Source organism: Pan paniscus, chromosome 5 (genome assembly GCF_029289425.2).
Source record: "Pan paniscus chromosome 5, NHGRI_mPanPan1-v2.0_pri, whole genome shotgun sequence".
NCBI classification, from domain to species: domain Eukaryota; kingdom Metazoa; phylum Chordata; class Mammalia; order Primates; family Hominidae; genus Pan; species Pan paniscus.
The window spans coordinates 58,030,702-58,056,870 of record NC_073254.2 but is presented as its reverse complement, the minus strand read 5'-3'; the positions used below and the strand labels follow the sequence as shown (position 1 = coordinate 58,056,870).

General features: G+C 43.3%; 1 protein-coding gene, 2 non-coding genes and 1 pseudogene across 3 annotated transcripts in view; 3 read left to right on the top strand and 1 right to left on the bottom strand.

Moving 5' to 3' along the window:
* The window catches only part of XPO5 (exportin 5), a 53,561-nt gene that overhangs the window by 19,233 nt on the left and 8,159 nt on the right, over positions 1-26,169 (top strand). Inside the window, exons 13-23 of the mRNA XM_008958744.4 lie at positions 722-850; positions 3,178-3,308; positions 5,243-5,398; positions 6,754-6,795; positions 7,110-7,199; positions 8,230-8,429; positions 8,983-9,082; positions 9,942-10,123; positions 22,641-22,741; positions 25,067-25,163; positions 25,823-25,959. Coding sequence (XP_008956992.2) covers positions 722-850; positions 3,178-3,308; positions 5,243-5,398; positions 6,754-6,795; positions 7,110-7,199; positions 8,230-8,429; positions 8,983-9,082; positions 9,942-10,123; positions 22,641-22,741; positions 25,067-25,163; positions 25,823-25,959 — 1,365 coding nt within the window. The remainder of the gene's footprint in view (positions 1-721; positions 851-3,177; positions 3,309-5,242; positions 5,399-6,753; positions 6,796-7,109; positions 7,200-8,229; positions 8,430-8,982; positions 9,083-9,941; positions 10,124-22,640; positions 22,742-25,066; positions 25,164-25,822; positions 25,960-26,169) is intronic.
* On the top strand, positions 11,438-18,568 carry LOC129397962 (small ribosomal subunit protein uS5-like; annotated as a pseudogene).
* LOC112440256 (small Cajal body-specific RNA 15) lies at positions 12,422-12,548 on the bottom strand. The gene has a single exon (XR_003028431.1). It is a non-coding gene; the product is annotated as a small Cajal body-specific RNA 15 (non-coding RNA).
* Positions 14,461-14,522, top strand: LOC112440235 (U7 small nuclear RNA). The gene has a single exon (XR_003028411.1). It is a non-coding gene; the product is annotated as a U7 small nuclear RNA (small nuclear RNA).

The following is a 26,169-nucleotide window of genomic DNA, read 5'->3' as shown; positions in this document are numbered from 1 at the left end:
TGTTTATCTTAGATATATAACTAGGAGTAGAATTGCTGGATAATATGGCAATTGCAAGTTTAATATTTTCAGGAACTGCCAGACTATTTTCCACAGCAGCTGCACCATTTTTTATTACCACCAACCTGATTTACTTTAAAAAAAAATTTTTTTTTTTATTTTGAGACATGGTCTCACTCTGTTGTCCAGGCAAGAGTGGTGCTGCGATCATGGCTCACTACAATCTTGACCTCCCTGGGCTCAGCTGATCCTCCTACCTCACTCTCCCAAGTTACTGGGACTATAGGAGCATGCCACCACACCTGGCCACTTTTTGTATTTTTTGGTAGAGACTGGGTCTCACTGTATTGCCCAAACTGGTTTTGAACTCTTGGGCACAAGCAGTCTGCCCACCTTGGCCTCCTAAAGTGCTAGGATTTCAGGCGTGAGCTACTGCGCCCAATCCTGATTTCCTTTTAATTCAAACAGAAATGGGAGACTAAGTTTAGTTTGCCACTTACAGGATCTAGCTGGTAATACAGTTTCCAGAGATCATTTATTTTCAAAAACTTCTGGATTCGTTAATAAAGTTTTATTGAGTGATTATTACATGCAAAGCATAAGTCTGCAAAACAGTTCCTTTGAATGCTTTTCCCCTAGGGTGGTAAATTAATAAACATTAAGTACTTATTTTATACCAGTTATTGATTCCTGTCCTTCCCTTGGCATTTTCTCTTGGCAGCCTCTCGAGCGCAACAAGGAGAGGTGATGAGGTTGGCATGTCGTTTGGATCCCAAAACTAGCTTCCAGATGGCTGGGGAGTGGCTAAAGTATCAACTATCAACTTTTCTTGATGCTGGTTCTGTGAATTGTAAGTTTTTTTCATTACTGAATGTTAGTGAAATGTTAGGACAGTATCAAAACTATATATAGGAAATGAGCCTGAGCTATACACACATCAGAACGATATACTATTCAAAAATAGCTTTGCTCATCCTGGAGAGGGAGCATTTTCATTGGCTGACACAAAGAAAGCAGATGACACATTTTAAATTTGTTTTAAATTAGGGTAAAACCATGTCCTTATCAGTTTTGCCATCATTTTCCATTTCTAACAGAATCAACCAGTTATTTATTGTTGATTTTATTTGCTTCACTTCAGGCACCAGCTTAACAAATTTCATGCATAGACCTAACTTTAAAACTTTTCAACCAAAGTCTTGCATAACACTATTCCTGAAATCAGAAAGGATCTCCTGTTAGACATAACAGGAATAATACAGGGACTTCTCATATCACTCAGCCACCCCAAAGCTTTTGTGAAATTATACTTTACATAAATTCAAAATAATCCCCCTCTACCGAATGCCTCAGCCAGTTAACTTCTCTGTACTCCAAATGTTTTGTCTCTCATCTTAATGCATGCTATATGTGTGTGACAGTATTAATAAAGCAAAAAGGCTGGGTGCAGTGACTCACGCCTGTAATCCCAGCACTTTGGGAGCCCAAGGCGGGCAGATCACCTGAGGTCGAGAGTTCGACACCAGCCTGACCACCTTGGAGAAACCCTGTCTCTACTAAAAACACAAAAAATTAGCCGGCGTGGTGGCGCATGCCTGTGATCCCAGCTACTTGGGAGGCTGAGGTAGGAGAATCGCTTGAACCCAGGAGGTGTAGGTTGCGGTTAGCTGAGATGGCGCCATTGTACTCCAGCCTGGGCAACGAGAGCGAAACTCCATCTCAAAAAAAAAAAAAAAAAAAAAGTGAATTAACTAGTGCACGTCACTGCTTTAGAAAAGCACCATACTACTGGCTGACATTTGAGGGACTTAACATTCAGCTTTATTTACAATTGACTCTAAATTCTCTGATATTTGGTAACTTGAAAGGTTGAGGAAGCCCAAATGTGTTGCACTAAGATGAAACTAGTAAATAGGACTACGCTGTATGTAAGCAAGAAAAGCAGTTGGTAAACCTTAGGCCAGGCAGGGTGGCTCACGCCTGTAATCCTAGCACTTCAGGAGGCCGAGGCTGGGGATCACCTGAGGTCAGGAGTTCAAGACCAGCCTGGCCAACATGGCAAAACCCTGTCTCTACTAAAAACAAAAAATTAGCCAGGCGTGGTGGTGGGCCCCTTTAATCCTAGCTACTCAGGAGGCTGAGGCAGGAGAATCACTTGAACCCGGGAGGTGGAGGTTTCAGTGAGCCAAGATCGTGCCACTGCACTCCAGCCTGGGCGAAGAGCGGGACTCCATCTCAAAAAAGAAAAAAAAAAAGAAAAAGAAAAGAAAAGCGGCTGGGCACAGTGGCTCATGCCTGTAATCCCAGCAGTTTGGGAGGCTGAGGTGGGTGGATCACAAGGTCAGGAGTTTTAAGACCAGCCTGGCCAAGATGGTGAAACCTCGTCTCTACTAAAAAAAAAAAAAATACAAAAATTAGCCGGGCATGGTGGCAGGTGGCTGTAATCCCAGCTACTTGGGAGGCTGAGGCGGAGAATTGCTTCAACCTGGGAGGCTAATGTTGCAGTGAGCCGAGATCTCGCCACTGCCCTCCAGCCTGGGTGACAGAGGAGACTCCATCTCAAACAAACAAAAAAAGAAAAGCAATTGGTAAATCTTTTTGCTTGTACCTTGCTATTTGAGTGGTGTGCTGTGGTAATAGTTGTAAACTTGAAGGATAGCACCCTTCTCTAGACATAGCCCTTAAGGTTGTCATGAGGGTATTGGATGTGAAGCAGTGTTTTGTATATTACATTGTTTCCTTATTGGGAAGATTCTTTATGGTCTCAATTTTAATTATTTAGATTCTCATGGAAAAGATTATAAAGGGGGAGGAGGGGAGAAACTAATTCATGTTTATCAAGTGCCTACTAATGGGCCAGGCAATGTTTTTGATGTTCACCTGCGTATTCTCATTCATTACTCAAAATGGTTTTACTACAAGGCTCATAGAGGTGAATTCAGACTGCTCATTGTTAGAGGAGGAGGCATGGTAGGAACCTTCACCTACCTCATTGCTTTCAGCACACATCATCTTTTCTTTGCCCCAGCTGAGAGGGGTTAGATTACCCTGCTCCTTCAATCATGAAATTCTCAGGTGTTCTCTAAGGCTCCATTGTCTCTCTGTGTCTTCTGCGATCTTTCAATGCTGATAATTTGTGTGTGTGTGTGTGTGTGTGTGTGTGTGTGTGTTTTAAAGCTTGTTCTGCAGTTGGAACTGGAGAAGGAAGCCTCTGTTCCGTCTTCTCACCTTCATTCGTGCAGTGGGAAGCCATGACTCTTTTTTTGGAAAGTGTTATCACCCAGATGTTTCGAACACTAGATAGAGAAGTAAGTAATTATTTCCCATGCTGACTGCATGATTATTTTGACCTTTTTCTTTTCTTTTCTCTTTCTATTTTGGGACACTATATCTCTCTGTTGCTCAGGCTGAAATGCAGTGGCACAATCATAGCTCTCTGTAACCTCCAACTCCTGGGCTCAAGCAATCCTCCTACCTCAGGCTCCTGAGGATCTAGAACTACAGTTACTTGCCACCACACCTGGCTAATTTATAATAAAAATGGAGTCTGTGTTGCCCAGGCTGATCTCAAACTCCTGGCCTCAAGCGACCCTCCTGCCTTGGCCTCCCAAAGTGCTGAGATTGCGGGCATGACCCACTATGCCTGGCCAGTTTTTATCTTTTTTAAACTGGTAGTAGAATAGGAAAATCTATGGATGTACATCTTACAGAAGAGGAAACAGATTTAGAGAGGCTAAATAGCATACTCAAGTTCAAACAGCTAATAAATGGCAAAATGGGGACCAAAACTCAGGTCTTTCTAACTCTAAGCACTACCACATTTAGTATACATTTTAAGTACCACACTGCTTTAGAATACTGTACGCCACCAGTATAGTGGCCACCTGTAGGTCTGAAAAGGAGGGTATGCACAGAGAGCCTCGACTGTATCAGTAAAATCATATTTCTTAAAGTAGGCAGATGAGGATTTACTAAATTATAGAGAAATAGACAAAAGATATAATCCGATAATGTATAGAGGAGAACCTAAAGTAGCTGATAAGCCGGGCGCAGTAGCTCATGCCTATAATCCCAGCACTTTGGGAGGCCGAGGCTGGCCGATCACTTGAGTTCAGGAGTTCCAGACCACCCTGGCCAACATGGTGAAACCTTGTCTCTACGAAAAACACAAAAATTAACTGGGCATGCTGGTGCATGTCTGTAATCCCAGCTACTTGGGAGGCTGAGGTACAAGAATCGCTTGAACCCAGGAGGCAGAGGCTGCAGTGAGCCAAAATCACGCCAGTGCACTCCAGCCTGTGTGACAGAGTGGGATTCTGTCTTAAAAAAAAAAAGAAAAGGGTGGGGCGCAGTGGCTCAGGCCTGTAATCCCAGCACGTGGAGGCTAAGGTGGGTGGATCACCTGAGGTCAGGAGTTCAGGACCAGCCTGGTCAACATGGCGAAACCCTGTCTCTACTAAAAATACAAAAATTAGCCGGGCATGGTCGTGGATGCCTGTAATCCCAGCTACTCAGGAGGCTGAGGCAGGAGAATCACTTGAACTCAGGAGGTGGAGGTTGCAGTGAGCTGAGATCGTGCCATTGCACTGGGCAACCAAGAGTGATATATAAATAAAGTAGCTGATAAATATGAAAAACATTCAGCCTCTTGATCAGTTGAAGAAATACAAAATTTAAGAGGTTTTAGGGAATAATATACTGCTGAGAAGATGGTAAGAAGGGCATGCACAGCTGAGTATGGTGGTTCACACTTGTAATCCCAACACTTTGGGAGGCCAAGATGGGAGGAATGCTTGAACCCAGGAGTTTGAGACCAGCCTGGACAATATAGTGAGACCTCATCTCTACTAAAAATTTAAAAAATTAGCCAGGCATGGTGGTGCGTGCCAGTAGTCCCACCTACTTGGGAGGCTGAGGCCGTAGGATCACTTGAAACCAGGAGTTTGAGACCAGCCTGGTCGACATAACAACACTTCTACAACATCTCTACAAAAATTTTAGAAAGTATCCAGGCATGGTGGTGCCCGCCTGTAGTCCTAGCTACTCAGGAGGCTAAGGCAGGAGGATCCCTTGAGCTCAAGAGTTTGAGGTTACAGTGAGTGATGATTGTGCCACTGCGCACTCCAGCCTAGGTGACAGAATGAGACCCTGTCTCTTTAAAAGATGAAAATAAAACGTAGCCAAAATGGTTATTTCTAAGTGGAGGCAGCAATTGTCAACCTGTTTTATGTCTTTGTTACAGGAAATTCCTGTTAATGATGGAATAGAGCTATTGCAGATGGTTCTGAACTTTGATACCAAGGATCCCCTCATCCTGTCCTGCGTCCTTACTAATGTCTCTGCACTCTTTCCATTTGTCACCTACAGACCAGAGTTCCTGCCCCAGGTCTTCTCTAAGGTATAAAGCCCATCTCCTTTGTAAATTTTATTTTGACATTTCTAAGTTAATTTATTTTATTTTTTGGAGACAGGATCTTGCTAAGTTGCCCAGGCTGGACTCAAATTACTAGTCTCATGGGATCCTCACACCTCACCCATCTGAGTAGCTGAGACTACAAGCATGCACAACCATGCCTGGCCTAGGCTAATTATTTTTGTAACTATTTTTAAAATTATGTGAGGCAAACTAATAAATACAGCTATTTATTCATTTATTAAATATCTACTCAGTACTTATTGTGGATCAGGTACCATGCTAGTGCCTCACTCTTTAGGAACACTCTGGGAAGAAAGGCACAAAAACAGTTAATGTTACTTATATGGCATTGCAATGAAGACTTGTATAAAGGAGAGTATTAGAGTGTGCTGTCGGGCAGGGAGGGGATTTATGAGAGGAAGGAACACTTTCCAGGTTTCCAGTTCAGTTGACTAGGTGGGTGATAGAGCCACTCCCTGAGTCAGAATACCAGATCACAAAGGAGAACAGGACTAAAGAAGAGAAAGCATGAGTATTTTGGAATACTGTGTTTGAAGAATATGTAGAACATCTTTATGGAGACATCTCACAATAAATTGGCTATTTGAGGTTGAAGATCTAGACTCTAGAAAGTAATGAGATAAAATTAAAGCATCATCATCATAGTAGTCCCACGACTAAAAGTGAAGTCTTACTGAAGTGATTATGTATGTAGAGTTAGGATACATGTGAGTCAAGCGAGGAACCTAGTGAATCACCATCATTGGAGGAGTGGAGAAAAAAATGAGAAGCCCCCACAGAAGGAAAAAGAGCCAGAGAAATGAAGAAAATGTTGTGTCACAAGACCAGTAGGACTTCAGAAAAGTGGGCTCATTTGTTGCAAATTATTTGAGTTGGAGAATGCCCAGTGAGTTTCTTGACTACACTCTTGTTGAGTTTAATTCCATAATAGTGGCCAAGTAAGCAGCCATATTTCATTGGAATGAGGAGTAAATGGGAAATAATGAAATGGAATTGAAGGGATAGACCATACAACTTTTGATAAAAGAAGAGAGAGGCGTTTCCATAGCCAAGTGCTTGGGTGATGGCATGAATTGTTCTGGGATCCTATTGTAAAATGTTTTGATGGTAAAATTGTGACTCCGATGACTCTTGTAGAGGTTATCTGAGAAAATGGACAATATGAATAAGCTCATGCCCGTAGTCCCAGCTACTCAGAAGGCTAAAGCAGGAGAATCAGTTGAGCCCAGGAATTCAAGTCTAGTCTGGGCAACATAGCAAGATCTCATCTCTAAAATAAACAAACATGAGTGACTTTTTTTCCTCCTCTCCCTTAGCTATTTTCATCTGTCACTTTTGAAACTGTTGAAGAAAGTAAGGTAAGACCATTAATTAAACCAATAGATTCTAACTTCTTGAGTACAAATGTATGAATACCTGATACTCAGTTTATATTTTTATATAAATGGGAGGGGGTAGTAAAGGCGGTAGATTATCACATATGTTGTTTTGCCACTATAGGGCATACAGGAAACATGGATTCTTGGTGGCTATAAATGTTACTCCATTATACTCTTAGGGTTGTGAAAAATCATTGTGAATTTGCCCCTGACTGAGATATTCACATGAGTCTATGCAGCACCTGTATATTACATTAAAAGCAGCTCTGAGTTTGTTGAATGTCTCTTTTCAGGCCCCCAGAACCCGGGCAGTGAGGAATGTGAGGAGGCATGCTTGTTCCTCCATCATCAAGATGTGTCGTGACTACCCCCAGCTTGTGCTGGTAAGCTGCTGGACCCTGGCTGAAGTAGCCAAGTTTGGTTACATTTGTGTGTAAATACAGCTTTCAGTGTACCTCACATAAAGAAAAAACTAGAAACTATAGCTGTGCATCATATAAGCATCCTTGGCCGGGCATGGTGGCTCACATCTGTAATCCCAACACTTTGGGAGACTGAGGTGGGTAGATCACCTGAGGCCAGGGGTTCGGGACCAGCCTGGACAACATGGTGAAGTCCGGTCTCTACTAAAAGTACAAAAAAATTAGCTGGGCATGGTGGTGCATGCCTGTAATCCCAGCTAGTCAGGAGGCTGAGGCAGGAGAATCACTTGAACTCAGGAGGCGGAGGTTGCAGTGAGCCAAGATCACGCCATTGCTCCAGCCTGGGCAACGAGCGAAACTCCATCTCAAAAATAAATAAATAAACATTCTTGAATTGGTGTTTTCTTAGTATACTTAGTAGTATAGTTAGAAATGTGATGGCAAATGTAATCTCTCTTCAAAATACAAATAGTTCTCTGCCATATAGATTACTAAGTTTACCCCTATAATTCTACAACTCTTTACTATGTGATGATCTTAATTACTACTGCCAAATGATGTGCCTGATCTTGAGAAAAGCAGATGCAAATCACAACCCTTTTTGGGGCATGGGGTTATAAGAAATTTAACATTACTCCAGATTACAAATTATCCAGAAATTTCTTCTCTGAATGCACAGCAGTTATCTCCATATATATATAGATATACATATATATCTATATATATATATATAAAACAAGCTGATCTTTTCACAGTTGTAGTATGGGAAAGTGCAGTTATCCAAATACTCAAGACAAGAGCTATCTTCCGCCTAAATTGCCTTGCTTATTTAGGCAAAATAAAGACATATAACAGAATTACCAAATAATAACCTTATAGGCCTGACTTTCCTGGGACTGCTTTGGTGTTCTTCTTTCTTCCTTGAGTAAGCCACCTCTCCTTGAAAATCAGACCTTTACCACCTCTGGCTTTTTTTCTTTTTGATCTGTAGCCCAATTTTGACATGCTTTATAACCATGTGAAGCAACTCCTCTCCAATGAGCTACTCCTGACACAAATGGAGAAGTGTGCCCTCATGGAAGCCCTGGTTCTCATTAGCAACCAATTTAAGAACTACGAGCGTCAGAAGGTGTTCCTAGAGGAGCTGATGGCACCAGTGGCCAGCATCTGGCTTTCTCAAGACATGCACAGGTAAAGGAGATCCCTTGCCCTGACTCTAACTGTACTCAAGCACCCATTTTGGTTTAAGAGCTAGGCCCAGGGTGGGGTAGGGGTTAAGGATATTGAAGTGTGATGGCATTATCCATGATATCTGAAGTTCTCTAAAAGCAGTCTTTTGTAATTTAATCTCTGGTTCAATTAGATTGTGGGTGGGGAGGGCACAGAGTGAGACTCCTGTGGTGTCTGCATTGCAGCACCAGCACATTTAGAGAAATGAGAACAGCTAGGAAGGGCCATACAACCACACAGACACTTACCTGTGCTCACACAGTAGAGAAATTATTTTCTTTATATTTGGAAGATTATATTCTTGTTTAATTCTTAAATTGTTACTAATAATATTTGGGAGTGGGAAGGGAAATTTAAACCTTCAAATGACAACTGACAATTAGTATGATTATACTCCTCTCACTATAAAAACTGCTCTTAAGGGCCAAATAATGATAGCCTGTTAACTCCTGTGGAAGAAACTGTCCTTGTTTAAAATCATGATGTAACTTGTTTTTCCCCCTCCAACCTTCAGAGTGCTGTCAGATGTTGATGCTTTCATTGCGTATGTGGGTACAGATCAGAAGAGCTGTGACCCAGGCCTGGAGGATCCGTGTGGCTTAAACCGTGCACGAGTAAGACTTTCCTGGGAATGGGAAGTGGCATTGGCCATGGGTAGGAGTAGGGTGTTGTCTTTTGTCAAGTTTCTCATAGATTTGTTTTTTCTATACTGGTGAGAAACGTGGGAGTCTCCACTTCCCTAAGCTTCTCCTTTCTTTTCTTCTTTAGTCTTGAATTCTTGAGTTAGTTCCCACAGCAGAGCAGATGGTCTTTTCTATGAAGTCATTATTTTGGCTTTAAGGATCTCTAAATAGCTCTGAAGACTGAAGGTGTAATGAGGAAGTAGGTCAGAACTTGGTCAGCAGGGTGAGTCCTCCCTGCCATTGCTCTCTGGCATGTAAAGTCTTAAGTGATGGCTTAACTTGCAAACCTGAGATTTTTCAGTGCTTTGCTATTTAAATAAGCATTGTTCCTGGCTCCATTATGGCACAAGTCCCATTAATTAACCTGGCAAGTAGTAGGTTGATTCAGAGTACCATGAGGGGGGATTAGGACACTAGCTGTCAAGGCCCAATAAGGGTCAACTCAAAGAAGATGAAGTGATGGCATTTTAAACACTTTGTTTTGGATTGTATCTAAGCCACCTTCTCATCAGGGTCCTGTGGGTGGGTCACTGCAGCTCCTAGAAAGACAGCTTACTGCAAGGGAAGTTTCCAGAGCCTACCACTGGCCCTGAAAATGGCAGTGAGAGGATCCCTCTTGGACTTCACCTTAAAGGAAGGGATGGGGGATTGCCGGGGAGCAGAGGATTATTTCATTCTCTCTGGCCTCTGTGTCACTTTTGCCAGAACCTTGAATATATCTAACAGTACTTGGTCTTTTTTTTTTTTTTTTTCCTTTTAATATTTGTCTGTCATTCTTATTTTTCTATAGATGAGCTTTTGTGTATACAGCATTCTGGGTGTTGTGAAACGAACTTGCTGGCCCACTGACCTAGAAGAGGCCAAAGCTGGGGGATTTGTGGTGGGTTATACATCCAGTGGAAATCCAATCTTCCGTAACCCCTGCACAGAGCAGATTCTGAAACTTCTTGACAATTTGCTTGCGCTTATAAGGTGAGTCAGAATAATGGCTTTTCTCTGTTGTTTTCTGCTTTACCTTAAAAATTTCAAAAGTTTAGTCGTTTATGTGTCTTCATATCTTAGTGGTATTAATGAGGGATTGATTTAAGTCTTATTTCTTTCTAGAGGGTGTCTCAGTTTTAAAAAAAATAACATCAGCTCTCACTTGCATAAATCTTAATTCCATGTGAACCCAAGGGGATAATCCCAAAAGGGCTTTTCCCATTTTGAGCCTCCTCTTTGTTGTTCTTCCGTTTCTTTATACTTCATCCCTATTTTTACTTGTAAGTTTTATTTGGTCTAAATTTTTTAGTAAAGGAATTGCTCATTGGGAGCAGGGCAGTTGCCTTCTATAATGATGCTTCTCTGGGTGGTATTCATATGAGCTTATCTGAATTTATCAATACTGAGTCTGAGCTCAGATGAACCAAACAACCGCTGGCTGAACATGCTAAACAAAGGAATTATAAATTTTTCATCTGAGTTTGCTAGGTCCTTGGTTCTCAAAGCTGAGTCCTAAGACCAGTAGCATTAGCATCACCTGAGAGCTTATTTCAAAGGCAGAATCAAGGCCCCACCCCAGACATACTAAATCAGAATCTGCATTTTAACTAGATGCCCAGTGGTTTATATACACATTAAACATTCAGAATCACTGTTTTAGATCACATGAGTTAATATATTCAAGTGGAAGTAGGCCAGTATAGGCTTATCAGTTACTAGATAGATATTTGATGACTCAGGGATGGTCTCTAAATGAAAAGATAGGTTTTTTTATATAATTCAGTTATTGGCCAAAGAGTGCTTTTTGTATCTCACAGGATTGTTTTTGTTTGTTTGTTTGTTTTTTTGAGACAGAGTCTCACTTTGTCACCCAGGCTGGGAGTGCAGTGGTGCAATCTTGGCTCACTGCAACCTCTGCCTCCCAGGCTTAAGCGATTCTTCTGCCTCAGTCACCCAAGTAGCTGGGATTACAGGTGTGCACCACCACTCCCGGCTAATTTTTGTATTTTTAGTAGAGACAGGGCTTCACCATGTTAGGCAGGCTGGTCTCGAACTCCTGGCCTCAAGTGATCAGTCCACCTTGGCCTCCCAAAGTGCTGGGACTCCAGGAGTGAGCCACCACACCTGGCCTCTCACAGGATGTTTAAATTACATTGTTAGAGCTCTGTTTCAGTACTTTTTGGCCCCTTCTCCAGGGAGTAAAAGCAGTCTCAACTGGGCAAACCAAATTATTCATGTCGCAGTGAAACTCTCCTGGGAATAGACACCCAAGACCTGAAGCCTGAGAACCAAAGATTTTAAGTTAATGTTGACAAATTGGAGGGCTGGAGTGTCTGATAAAGTTGTCATTGTGGACATGTCTGTGGAAATAGACAATATTTTGGCGGGGTGTGGTGGCTCACACCTGTAATCCCAGCACTTTGGGAGGCCAAGTTGGGTCGATCACTTGAGGTCAGGAGTGTCACACCAGCCTGGCCAACATCATGAAACCCCGTCTCTACTAAAAATACAAAAATTAGCTGGGCATGGTGGCACATGGCCTGTAATCCCAGCTACTCGAGAGGCTGAGGCAGGAGAATCGCTTGAACCCGGGAGGCGGAGATTGCAGTGAGCTAAGATCACGCCACTGCACTCCAGCCTGGGCGACAGAGTGAGACTTCCATCTCAAAATAAATAAATAAATAAATAATAATATTTTCTTTTGATTTCTAAAGGAGGAAAGAGATCTCTGAAAAGAAGTAGGACTTGTACTCAGAGGGTTAAACATTTAGTCAAGGAGAGGCTTATTTCCATCGTGATGTTTTTATTAATAGAGATGGGGTTTTGCCATGTTGCCCAGGCTGGTCTCCGACAGCTGAGCCTGCTTCAGTCTCCCAAAGTGCTAGCATTACAAGTGTGAACCACCACACCCAGCCCCATAGTGATGTTTTTTAAAACCACAAGGTTCTTCTGCAGCTAGAGAAACGTGAAAGTGATGGAAATCATAGGGCAAGAAGCTAATCAACTAGGCCTTTTTAGGCCTGTGGCCAGAATCTATGTGGCCAACCCAGACGTGGAAACAGGGTTCATTTCTGGTTGAGTCTAGAGGCCACAAGACAACAGTATGATTATCATTTTTTATATAATTTTCTTTTTTTAAAAAAGTATAATCTCTTTTCAATTTCTAGTCACCTTCCTATCAATCAGTAGAGGAAGATTCTCATGTGTTCACTATGTCTTTCTCCAGTTTTTTCCTCTATAAATTTACTACTCCTATTTTCTATAGAAAGACAATGGAAAGTGTATAATTGCTGTCGGTAGATAAGTAGGTCTTGAATTTATTTTGCAAACAAGACCTGTTCTGTCTATCCTTTCATTTAGGAGGCTAACAGCAGACTCAGCTTGACTTTAAGGACTCTATTTTCCTAGTCTTCAGATGGTTATCATTTTGATATTTTTCTAAGAGTTCAGTGCTTTTAGAGAATTCCAAAAATCAATCAAAAGGCATTTTGAAAAATGCCTAGCATGTAATGATTGAGTAGATTGCTTGAATAGTGTGTAGCTGGAGCTATTAAGAGTTTTGCTTTTTTAGTAAATTTTATTGGCTGGGCGCGGTAGCTCATGCCTATAATCCCAGCACTGTGAGAGGCCAAGGCGCATGGATCACTTAAGGTCAACAGTTCGAGACTAGCCCAATAAACATGGTGAAACCCCACCTCTACTAAAAATACAAAAATTAGCCGGGCATGGTGGCGGGCGCCTGTAATTCCAGCTACTCGGGAGGCTGAGGCAGGAGAATTGCTTGAACCCGGGAGGCGGAGGTTGCAGTGAGCCAAGATCACAGGGAAGAGTCTTCCCTGTCCCTGGGCAACAGGGAAGACTCCGTCTCAAAAAAGAAAAAAAAATTAAATAAATTTTATCTTGAAGTGTAACATTTATGTAGAAAAGGGCATAACTTGTGAGTGTGTGTAGATGAATTTTCACAAAGTGGACACATTCATGTAATCAGCACTCAGATCAAGAAGCAACTTTACCCAATGCCTCTTTTCAGTAATTACCTGCCCCTCAAAGATAACTACTATTCTGATTTGTATTTATTTATTTATTTACTTACTTACTTACTTACTTTTGAGGCAAGGTCTTATGCTGTCACCCAGGTTGGGGTGCAGTGTTGCGATCACGGCTCATTGCAGCCTCGACCTCATGGGCTCAAGCAGTCCTCCCACCTCAGCCTCCTGAGTAGCTAGGACTACAGCCATGAGCAGCCATGCCCAGCTAATTTTTAACTTTTTGGTAGAGACAGGTTCTCTCTATGTTGCCGAGGCTAGTCTTGAACTCATGGGCTCAAGAGATCCTCCCAAAGTGCTGGGATAACAGATGTGAGCCACCTCACCCAGCCCACTATTCTGACTTAACATTTTGTCCAGGTTTTTGAACTTTGTGAAAATGAAATCGGAAGTATGCACCTTTTGGTGTCTGCCTTCCTTTCGCTCAATATTTTGTTTCTGAGGTTCATCCATGTTACTGCGTGCATGTACTTGTGTTTTTTTTGTTCTCCTTGCTTGTATGATACTTCATTGTGTGAATATGCTGTAACTATTCAGCCTTGATGGACTTTTGGGTGATATTTTAATATTACATATCATGCTGCTGTTGACATTCTTATGTCAAATACGTTTTGTGAACATATATATATAATTTCTGTTGGATACACACATAGGAGTAGAATTCCTAGCTTATAAGAAATGTGTATTTTCTGTTTTTATAGATGCAACCTGTTTTTTAAAGTGGTTATACTAATTTATATTCCCACCAGTTATATGCTGGAGTTGGGAGTTTTAAATTACTATTTTTTGGCTGGGCACAGTGGCTCACGCCTGTAATCCAAGCACTTTGGGAGGCCAAAGCAGGTGAATCACTTGAGGTCATGAGTTTGAGACCAGCCTGGCCAACATGGTGAAACCCCGTCTCTACTCAAAATACCACCACCAACAACAAAAAAAATTAGCTGGGCATGGTGGCAGGTGCCTGTAATCCCAGCTACTCAGGAGGCTGAGGTAGGAGAATCGCTTGAACTTGGGAGGCGGAGGTTGCAGTGAGCTGAGATCATGTTACCGTACTCCAGCCTGGGCAACAGGGTAAGACTCCATCTCAAAAAAAAAATTGAAAAATAAATAAATTACTATTTTTTTAGTAGAGAAAAGTTTGCTTTGTTTAAGAATGTGGCAAGGTATTCATAGCACCTCCTGCGTCAAATAATCTGATAATAGAAGGTGTTGAAGCTGTGCTGTCCAGCATGGAAGCCACTTGCCACATGAAACTATTGAGCACTTGAAGTATTACTAGTCAAGTGTTACAGTACTTTCAGAATTGGTCTGTTAGGCTTTCCAGTTTTCTCTGGAAAGCTCCTTAGAGAAAAAAAATAAAAATTGAAAAATAAAAATGACTAGCCTGAATTGAGATGAACTGTAAGTATAAAATACACACTAGATTTCTAAAATCGGCCGGGTGCAGTGGCTAATGCATGTAATCCTAGCACTTTGGGAGGCTAAGGCCTTAGGCAGATCACTTGAGGTCAAGAGTTCAAGACCAGTGTGGCCAACATGGTGAAACCCCATCTCTACTAAAAATACAGAAATTAGCCAGGCGTGGTGGTGTGCATGCTTGTAATCCCAGCTACTCAAAAGGTTGATGCAAGAGAATCACTCGAACCCAGGAGATGGAGGTTACAGTGAGCTAAGATCGTGCCACTGCACTCCAGCCTGGGAGAAAGAATGAGACTCTATCTCAAAAAAGAAAAAAAGAAGTATTGGATTACTACAGTACTTACAAAATGAAGTACTGATAATTACTACACTGTGGATAAACCTTCAAAACATTATGCTAAGTGAAAGAAGCCAGACACAAAAGGCCATATATTGTATGATTTCATTTTTATGAAATATCTAGAGTCGAGACAGAAAGTACATTGGCGATTGCCTCAGGTTGGAGAGGAGAAGAAAGTGTAGATCAACTGCTACTGCTTAATGGGCCTGGCAGTTATTTTGGGGGCAACGGAAACGTTTTGGAACCAGGTAGAGGTTACTTATGCAACCCTTTGAAAGTATTAAATACCACTGAATTGTGAACTTTAAAATTATTAGGTTTTGGTGGGGATGTTTTTTGTTAGTTTTTTTAAGTTTTGTGGGTACACAGTACATACATATATTTATGGGGTACATAAGATGTTTTGACACAGGCATGCAATGCATAATAATAATCACATTAATTAAAATGGGGTATCCATCCCCTCAAGCATTTATCCTTTGTGTTACAAACAATCCAGTTATAGTCAACTGCAGTTATACTTTTTAAAGGTACAATCAAAATTATTATTGACTATAGTCACCCTATTGTGCTAGGAAATACTAGATCTTATTCATTCTTTGTGGGTTTTTTATACCCATTAACCATCCCTATCTTACCCCTAACCCACCACTACCCTCCCCAGCCCCTCTGCTAACCATCCTTACACTCTGTATGTCCATGAGTCGAATTGTTTAAATTTTTAGATTCCACAAAGAGTGAGAACATGTGATGTGTCTTTCTGTGCCTGGCTTATTTCACTTAGCATAATGACCTCCAGTGCTATCCATATTGTTGCAAATGACAAGATCTCTTTTTTTTTTTTTTATGGCTGAATAGTACTCCTAAAGTGGTTAGTTTTATGTTATGTGAATTATGCCTCAATTTTTTAAAATTTTAATAAAAATAAAGCTGGTTCTTTGAAAATACTAGTGATAACATCAGTAAATTCAAAAGCTTAAGAAAAATGGGGCTGGGCATGTTGGCTCATGCCTGTAATCTCAGCACTTTGGGAGGCCACAGCAGGAACATTGCTGGAGACCAGCCTGGCCAATGTAGCAAGACCCCATATCGATTTTTTAATTTATTTTTTTTGAAACGGAGTGTCACTCTTGTTGCCCAGGCTGGCATGCAAAGGCATGATCTCGGCTCACTTCAACCTCTACCTCCCAGATTCAAGCGCTTCTCCTGTCTCAGCCTCCTGAGTAGCTGGGATTACAGGTGTGTGCCACCATGCCTGGCTAATTTTGTTTATTTATTTATTTATTTATTTTGAGACGGAGTCTTGCTCTGTCGTCCAGGCTGGAGTGCAGTGGTGCCATCTCGGCTCACTGCGAGCTCTGCCTCCCAGGTTCACGCCATTCTCCTGCCTCAGCCTCCCAAGTAGCTGGGACTACAGGCGCCCGCCACCTTGCCCGGCTAATTTTTTGTAATTTTAGTAGAGACAGGGTTTCACCGTATTAGCCAGGATGATCTTGATCTCCTGACCTCGTGATCCGCCCGGCCTGGCTAATTTTGTATCTTCAGTAGAGACAGGGTTTCACCATGTTTGCCAGCCTGGTCTTGAACTCCTGACCTCAGGTGATCCCCCATCCTTGGCCTCTCAAAGTACTGGGGTTACAGGCGTGCGCCACCATGCCCAGCTAATTTTGTATCTTCAGTAGAGACAGGGTTTCATCATGTTGGCCAGGCTGGTTCTCAAACTCCTGATCTCAGGTGATCCGCCCATCTTGGCCTCTCAAAGTATTGGGATTATAGGCGTGAGCCACCGTGCCCAGCCCCGTCTTCTATTTTTAAAAATAAAATATTTAAAAATGGATAATTTCCAGGGAAAATGTAACTTATTCTAACTCAACAAGATAGAAAACCTAAAGAGATATAACTTCATATTAATTATATTGGTAGTAGTTAAATTAGACGAAAAAACTCCAGGCCTAAATGATTTTACATGGGAGTTCTCCCAGACCTTCAAGGATCAGATAATTTATCTCTTAGACAAACTATTCCCAAGAATAGAAAAATGTAGTTTCTTCTCCGAGAAAACACCAAATGGCGGATGACGCCGGTGCAGTGGGGGGGCCTGGAGGCCCTGGTGGCCCTGGGATGGGGAACCGCGGTGGCTTCCGCGGAGGTTTCGGCAGTGGCATCCGGGGCCGGGGTCGCAGCCGTGGATGGGGCCGGGGCCGAGGCCGTGGAGCTCGCGGAGGCAAGGCCAAAGATAAGGAGTGGATGCCCGTCACCAAGCTGGGCCGCTTGGTCAAGGACATGAAGATCAAGTCCCTGGAGGAGATCTATCTCTTCTCCCTGCCCATTAAGGAATCAGAGATCATTGACTTTTTCCTGGGGGCCTCTCTCAAGGATGAGGTTTTGAAGATTATGCCAGTGCAGAAGCAGACCCATGCTGGCCAGTGCACCAGGTTCAAGGCGTTTGTTGCTATTGGGGACTACAGTGGCCATGTCGGTCTGGGTGTTAAGTGCTCCAAGGAGGTGGCCACCGCCATCCGTGGGGCCATCATCCTGGCCAAGCTCTCCATTGTCCCCGTGCACAGAGGCTGCTGGGGGAACAAGATCGGGAAGCCCCACACCATCCCTTGCAAGGTGACAGGCCGCTGTGGCTCTGTGCTGGTGCACCTCATCCCTGCACCCAGAGGCACTGGCATCGTCTCCGCACCTGTGCCCAAGAAGCTGCTCATGATGGCTGGTATCGATGACTGCTACACCTCAGCCAGGGGCTGCACTGCCACCCTGGGCAACTTCGCCAAGGCCACCTTTGATGCCATTTCTAAGACCTACAGCTACCTGACCCCCGACCTCTGGAAGGAGACTGTATTTACCAAGTCTCCCTATCAGGAATTCACTGACCACCTCGTCAAGACCCACACCAGAGTCTTGTGCAGCAGACCCAGGCTCCAGCTGTGGCTACAACATAGGGTTTTTATACAAGAAAAATAAAGTGAATTAAGCGTGGGGGAAAAAAAAAAAAAGAAAAATGTAGTGCTCCATAACTCATTTTATGAGGCTTATTTATTTTGATACCAAAACCAGACATTAACAGTACCAAAGAGGAAAATTATAGGCCTAAATCACTTGTAAACATAGAGACGAAAATCCCAAATCAAAAGCAATATGGAGCTAGTAATAAGTCTTTTAATATAACCACATTTCCATTGTTATATCTCAAAATACTACCAGTAATTCAATATCCAGTATACAATCAGTATTCAAATATCACCGAATGTTTTCCTTTTTTCTGTTTATCCACACAAGGTTTATATATATTTAAGATATCTCAGTCACTAAATTAGGCTTAGCGTGGTGCCTCACACTTGTGATCTCAGCAGTTTGGGAGGCCGAGGCAGGCGGATCCTTGAGGCTAAGAGTTTGAGACCACCCTGGCCAACATGACAAAACCCCATCTCTACTAAAAATTTAAAAAAGTAACCAGGTGTGGTGGTGCGCACCTGTAGTCTCAGCTACTTGGGAGGTTGAGGCACAAGAATCACTTGAACCCAGCAGGCAGAGGTTGCATTGAGCTGAGATCACGCCATTGTACTACAGAGCAAAGCTCTGTTTCAAAAAAAAAAAAAAAAAAAGATGTATCTTAGGCTCTAAATTTATAAGTTCCTTGCCTTTTTTTTTTTTTTTTTTTTGAGACAATCTTGCTCTGTCGCCCATGCTGGAGTGCACTGGTGCTATCTCAGCTCACTGCACCCTCCGCCTCCCGGGATCAAGCAATTCTCCTGCCTCAGCCTCTCGAGTAGCTGGGATTACAGGTGTGCGCCACCACGCCTGGCTAATTTTTTGTATTTTTAGTAGATACAGGGTTTTGCCATGTTACCCAGGCTGGTCTCGAACTCCTGAGCTCAACTGATCCACCTGCCTCAGCCTCCCAAAGTGCTGGGATTACAGCCGTGAGCTACCATGCCTGGCCCTCTTTGTCTTTTCAGTTTATTTGTTGAAAAATGTGGACTTGTATTTCCAGAGTTTCCCCTGGTGAAATTTTGATGATTGCATCTCTGGAGTATTGTTTGATCTTGTCTACTTTCCTTTATTTTTGTTATTTTGTTACACGTGAATATGTCTAGAGGACATATGGCACTCTGCAGCCTGAGGACCAAATGCAAGTCTCCACATGTTCGTAAGTAAACTTCCGTTGGAACATACCTTGGCCATTCATTTACCTACTGTTTATGGCTGCTATTGCGCTTCAATGCAGAGTTGAGTTGTCGAGGACAGACACCATATTGCTGGCCAAGCTTAAAACATGTACGAATGTGACCTCTGGTCTAGAAAACTGACCTCATACCAGTTCAGTTTTTTAGCAGATAATCCTTTGTAGATGATGATGGGTTCAACACAATAGTAAAGGTTTAGCCTTTAAAAGACTCCCAGGTATGTATTACAGGTTGATCTATGACAGAAGTAATGAAAGTTAGAAAAAGATGGCTGGGAATAGTGGCTCATGCCTATAATTTCAGCACTTTAGGAGGCCAGGGCAGGAGGATCTCTTGGGGCCAGGAGTTTGAGACCAGCCTGGGCAACACAGACACTTTCTCTACAAAAAAAAAGTCTTAATTATTCACGTGTGGTGGTGCACACTTATAGTCCCAGCTACTCGGGAGCCTGAGGTGGAAGGGCCACTTGAGCCCAGGAGTTTGAGGCTGCAGTGAGCTATGAACACACCGCTGCAATCCAGCCTGGGCAGTAGAGTGAGACCCTGTCTCTTTAAAAAACAAAAAACAAAACAAAAATCAATTATTCAATGCTGGGACAGTTGGCTTTCTGTGCAGAGTTGAGTTGTCGAGGACAGACACTATATTGTCTGTTTCACCGTGTTAGAAAAAAATTAGATTCCTACCAGCCACCACACACACAAAAAATTTTCAGGTGTTTTAAAACCCAAAAAGTAAAGCTTCTTCTTCTTTTTTTTTTTTTGAGATAGAGTCTCACTCTGTTGTCCAGGCTGGAGTGCAGTGGCGCGACCTTGGCTCACTGCAACCTCTGCCTCCCGGGTTTAAGCGATTCTCCTACCTCAGCCTCCTGAGTAGCTGGGATTTACAGGCGTGTGCCACCATGCCTGGCTAATTTCTGTATTCTTAGTAGAGACAGGGTTTCACCATGTTGGCCAGGGACTGGTCTTGAACTCCTGACCTCGTGATCCACCCACCTCGGCTTCCCAAAGTGCTGGGATTACAGGCATAAGCCACCGCATGTGGCCAAAGTAAAACTTCTAGACCATATTTACAGCATGAGGTTAGTGAATGACTTTTTTTTTTTCCTCGAGATGGAGTCTCACTCTGTTGCGCAGGCTAGAGTGTAGTGGCACAATCTCGGCTCACTGCAATTTCCGCCTCCTGGGTTCAAGCGATTCTTATGCCTTGACCTCTCAAGTAGCTGGGATTATAGGCATGCACCACCACACCCGGCTAATTTTTATATTTTTAGTAGAGACGGTTTCACCATGTTGGCCAGGCTGGTCTCAAACTCCTGACCTCAGGTGATCCGTCTGCCCTGGCCACCCAAAGTGCTGGGATTACAGGCATGAGTCACTGTGCCTGGCCAGGGTAGCGAATGACTTTTTTTTTTGAGAGGGAGTCTCGCTCTGTCACCCAGGCTGGAGTGCAGTGGCACGAACTTGGCTCACCTGGGTTCAAGTGATTCTCCTGCCTCAGCCTCCGGAGAAGCTGGGATTACAGGCATGCACCACCATTCTCATCTAATTTTTATATTTTTAGTAGAGACAGGGTTTCACCATGTTGGCCAGGCTGGTCTTGATCTCCTGGCCTCAGGTGATTCTCCGGCCTTGGCCTCCCAAAGTGCTGGGATTACAGGCATGAGCCACTGCGCCCGGCCTAGAATGACTTTTTTTTTTTTTTGAGATGGAGTCTCACTCTGTCACCCAGGCTGGAGTGCAGCCTGGGTGACCTTTCAGCTCACTGCAAGGTCCGCCTCCCGGGTTCACGCCATTCTCCCACCTCAGCCTTCCGAGTAGCTGGGACTACAGGCGCCTGCCACCATGTCTGGCTAATTTAGCTTTTGTATTTTTAGTAGAGATGGGGTTTCACCATGTTAGCCAGGATGGTCTCGATCTCCTGACCTCGTGATCCACCGCGCCCGGCCTCTAGAATGACTTCTTAAGCAAGAACAAAAAGAACAAACTATGGAGGCTTAAACATGGTCTAAAAGATGTTTTCAGTTTGCATCTTAAACCTGTAGCTACCATGCCCGGCACCCACCACCACACCTGGCTAATTTTTATATTTTTAGTAGAGACTGGGTTTTACCATGTTGGCCAGGCTGGTCTTGAACTCCTGACCTCAGATGATCCACCCACCTCGGCCTCCCAAAGTGCTGGGATTACAAGCGTGAGCCACTGGGCCCAGCCATAGAATCACTTCAGTTTTTGGGGGTTTTGTTGTTGTTGTTGTTGTTTTTTGAGACGGAGTCTCGCTCTGTTGCCCAGGCTGGAGTGCAGTGGCACAGTCTTGGCTCACTGCAAGCTCAGCCTCCCGAGTAGCTGGGACCACAGGCACCCACCACCACGTCCGGCTAATTTTTTGTATTTTTAGTAGAGACAGGGTTTCACCATGTTAGCCAGGATAGTCTCGATCTCATGACCTCGTGATCCACCCACCTCAGCCTCCCAAAGTGCTGGGATTACAGGCGTGAGCCACTGCGCCTAGCCTTTGGGGGGTTTTTTTGAGATGGAGTCTCACTCTGTTGCCCAGGCTGGAGTGCAGTGGTATGATCTCGGCTCACCACAACCTCTGCCTCCCGGGTTCAAGCAATTCTCCTGCCTTAGCCTCCCAAGTAACTGGGATTACACGCATGCACCACCACCCCCATCTAATTTTTATATTTTTAGTAGAGACGGGGTTTCACTATGTTGGCCAGGCTGGTCTTGAACTCCTGACCTCAGGTAATTCGCCAGCCTCGGCCTCCCAAAGTACTGGGATTATAGGCGTGAGCCACCGAGCCCAGCCTAGAATGACTTCTTAAGCAAGAACAAAAAGAACAAACTATGGAGGTTTAAACATGGTCTAAAAGATGTTTTCAGTTTGCATCTTAAACATGTAGCCATCAGTTTGTTCAGTGGGGTCATTTCTGTGAGTAGGTAAGAGTGCTGTGGACAGCAGGTGTATCAAGTTCACAGTCCTTGCTCCTTACTCAAAGCCTATAATTGCTCAGGTAGGTCATTTTGGTGGGGGACAGCATGTGTTGGGAATTGTGTTCCTCTATCAGGTCCAAACAGCTGTTGCAAGGTCCATGCTCTTGGAATTAAGACAAAACATTGAAAAATGGGGCAAATTACCACCTCCTCTGTGTTCCTACCTGTAAATCCACAGTGTTGCACACATTTCATTCCGTATTACTGGTGGTCAAAAAACTCCTGGGACCACCTCAGATTTAAAAGAATTTTGCTTTCTAGCTTTGGACTCTGATACTGTCCTGTGTCTTGGGGTTTAGTTCTCATGTTAATTTATCTTAGGTATTGTATACTAATTATTTATACAAGTCTGTTCCCTCCGCCAGCGAGCAGATATTTATACCTTCTTTTCTTTCCCCTGCCAGGAGTTGATGGGCAGATCTGTGTGGAACTGTAGTATCACTGGATTACAAGCAAAACCCACTCTTTCCTTCTGCATCAGACGGAAAAGCTCAATAGCATTCTTGTTTCTTTCAGAACCCACAATACATTATATGCACCAGAAATGCTAGCCAAAATGGCAGAGCCTTTCACCAAGGCTCTGGATATGCTTGACGCGGAAAAATCTGCTATATTAGGTAAGAAATGTAACCTTTTTTCTCCTAAGGTTTATCTTATCCCTAATGGATGTCCCCTTTTTTTGTTGTTTTTTGAGAGTCATAGTCTCTGTCACCCAGGCTAGAGTGCACTGGTGCAACCATAGCTCACTGTAGGCTCAAACTCTTGGACTCAAGCAGTCTTCCTGCCTCAGCCTCCTGAGTAGCTGGACCACAAGCGGATCACAACGCCAGACGAACTTTAAAATTTTTTTGTTGAGACAGAGTCTTGCTATGTTGCCCAGGCTGGTCTTGAACTCTTATCCTCAAGCAGTCCTCCCACCATGGCCTTTCAAAGCACTAGAATCCTAGTGATTACAGGCGTTCTTATGGGTTCCTTGAGCAGCTTCAGCCTATCTTGTGCTTCTTCCATCTTGTCTTGCACTACCTTGACCATCTATTTGTTCAGAAATGCAGAATGGTCCTATAAGCTCTATATGAACAAGTGTATTTACTTCATTATCTTAGCATACAGAGAAGATCGAAGGCAATTTATTTTTTTTCCCCGTTACCCCCTTCTTCAATTTAGCCAGTAGGTTGTGGTGGGTGTTACAGCCATTCAATTATAAATAAATCATGGCCTTTAACCTGAAGGATATTTGTATACTTTCCTGCCTCCTCGTGTGTGTGTGTGTGTGTGTGTGTGTGTGTGTGTGTGTGTGTGTGTGTAGATATCAAAGTTTTTAAAGGAATAGATTTTAAGCCATTTCCCAATTGTTACCTTTTTTGTTTTGTTTTGTTTTCTTGAGAGAGTCTCACTCTGTCACCCAGGCTGGTGTACAGTGGTGCAATCTCGGCTCACTGCAACCTCTGCCTCCCAGGTTCAAGTGATTCTCCCACCTCAGCCTGCTGGGACTACAGGCATGCACCATCACACCCAGCTAATTGTTTGTATTTTTAGTAGAGACAGGGTTTCACCATGTTGGCTAGGCTGGTCTCGAACTCATGACCTCAAGTGCTCTGCCTGCCTTGGCCTCCCAAAGTGCCGGGATTATAGGCATGAGCCACCACACCTGGCCTTCCAGTTGTGACCTTGTTAGGATACTGCTTTAATTCATTTTCCCATTGAAAATAAGCATGAAAATAACTGTGCAGTCATAATTGTGGTATTTGCTGTGAAGGAAAGTGGCAGGGCTCTGAGTGTTTATCGGGACACCTAACCCAGTCTCAGAGGGAAGTCAGAAGGCTGACTCCCAATGGGGACTTGAAGGATGAGTAGGAACTAGCTAGGTTAGGGGCATGAGGAAATGCTGGGCATTCTGGACAAACAGAATGGCAGGTATAAGATCTGAGGCAAGAGGAAAAGGCCTTGGTATGTCCAGAACATAGAGATGGTTGAATCATGTGGCTGGAGCACAGGGAGCCAGTCTGGGAATGTGGGATGAAGTTAGAGCTAGAGGCATCAGTTGTCTAAACCTTGTTCCCATCTCAGAAGCTTCAGGTTGGCTCACCATCACAGCCCCCATAGTTTGTCTTTGTCATCAGCTATAACCTGTGTCTGAGCCCGGCTGTGGTCAAGCAATCCAATGGCATTCCTCAGCTGTGAAGTTAGCCAAAGGAAGGATGTTAATTTGCCTTTCCAGAACTCATGTCTGTCTGTTTCAGCCTAGATAGTCCTGAATCTTTTCCTTTGACACCATTCCATTTAAGGGTTATGTTGCAGACACCAGTAAAAGTAGAACTTCCAAGAAATGTATAGCTATTAATGTAAAAAGTAGGTGTTGCTTATCACACACCCCCATGCCATTATTCAAGTTAAGTCAGGAACTCCTGCTATAGAAATAAGTGGCCAACCAGAAATACTAGAATGGACAAACAGTTCCCGCAGATAGCTTCTGACTATAGGACTCAAAATGTGAAACCTCTGATTACACTTAAAAATACAGATCTTTTAAGGCAGTTTTTAATACTAAGGTAAGTGGGTTTCATTTTTAGCTGCTACACATCTTAGTGTTTTGTGTAAGACTTTGCTTAAAAAAGGGGTTTCATAACTTAATTGTGGGAGCATCCCCAGAGCTTTATGGAAAAATACTTTTGAGTTGTCACTTTTTTTGGTACAGGTTCCATCTGGGGAAAAAAAAAAAAGCAGATAAAAGAGTACGCGGGTCTAAAGTCCTGGGTCCTTAAGTAGCTTTCACCTTCTCCTACCAAAAGAGTGCAGCAAATCACGTAGCCAACTGCTTTGCAGTACAGCACCAGACATGCACACATCTTCACCCCTGAACAACATTTTCCTGCTGTAGAGTGTTGGCCAATTGAGACTCCTGACAGTGGAGCATCATGTTCTTGATCCATATTTCCCTGTAGGATTACCTCAACCTCTCTTGGAACTCAATGACTCTCCTGTCTTCAAAACCGTCTTGGAAAGAATGCAGCGTTTCTTCTCCACCCTCTATGAAAACTGGTAAGGAACCAATGCTGCCTCTCCATATTTTCTTCCTCGATATGTATTGTATAGGAATGTCCATGGGTTGGACTTTTCATCTAGTGTACAGGTAAGGTGAGGCAAGAATTTGATAGGAAACTTATCATTCTAGTGTTAAATAGAAATGAACAGCCTGCTTTCCTGCATTTGCTTTTTTTGTAATTGTCATATGAGCCTCACAATCCCAGCTTGCTTCATGCCCAACTTGTCTGTGTTTCTAGTGTATAAAATGATGAAACCCAAGTCGAAGCTAAAAGTGGTGGGGATTGCTTAGACCCTACACTGCTTGCGGCATACTTCTCATAGGAGTCGGGTGGCTGGATACTGGTTGTGGGTTGGGGAGGTAACTGGCCCTCATGGGCTTTGGCCTCACTAACCACTGCACTAATCAGCCAAGCTAATGAGATCGTCCATTGTAAGTCCACATTAAATAGTAATGAAAGCTACTGCTGATTTCGGCCACCAACATCTGTCTTTAAAAAGATGCTGTATCTATAAGTTCTCTTAAGTAAGTACAACTGCTTTTCTGGCTGAAAAACCTTATTGTAGGCTAGAAATGAAATTCATGGGACAGTCAGGGCTGGCAGTAACAGATGTTGGATTTGTCATTTTCAATGCTCTTTTTTTCCCCTTTACAGTTTTCATATCCTAGGGAAGGCAGGCCCTTCCATGCAGCAAGACTTCTATACTGTGGAGGACCTTGCTACCCAGCTTCTCAGCTCAGCCTTTGTCAACTTGAACAATATTCCTGACTACCGACTCAGACCCATGCTTCATATCCTTTCAAAAGTCTCTACATAACCCAAAAGGTCAGAAAATTAGAGAGAGAAACAAACAGGTCACAGCAACCAGAGGGAAGAGGCAGAACTGGAAGGAAGAGATGAGATTATGTATCTAAGTGCATCATGTCATTAAAAACACTGGCAGATTGCAGGGAAAACATGAAGGCAGTCCAGATGGCCATAAACTTTTCCTTAGGGGTAAA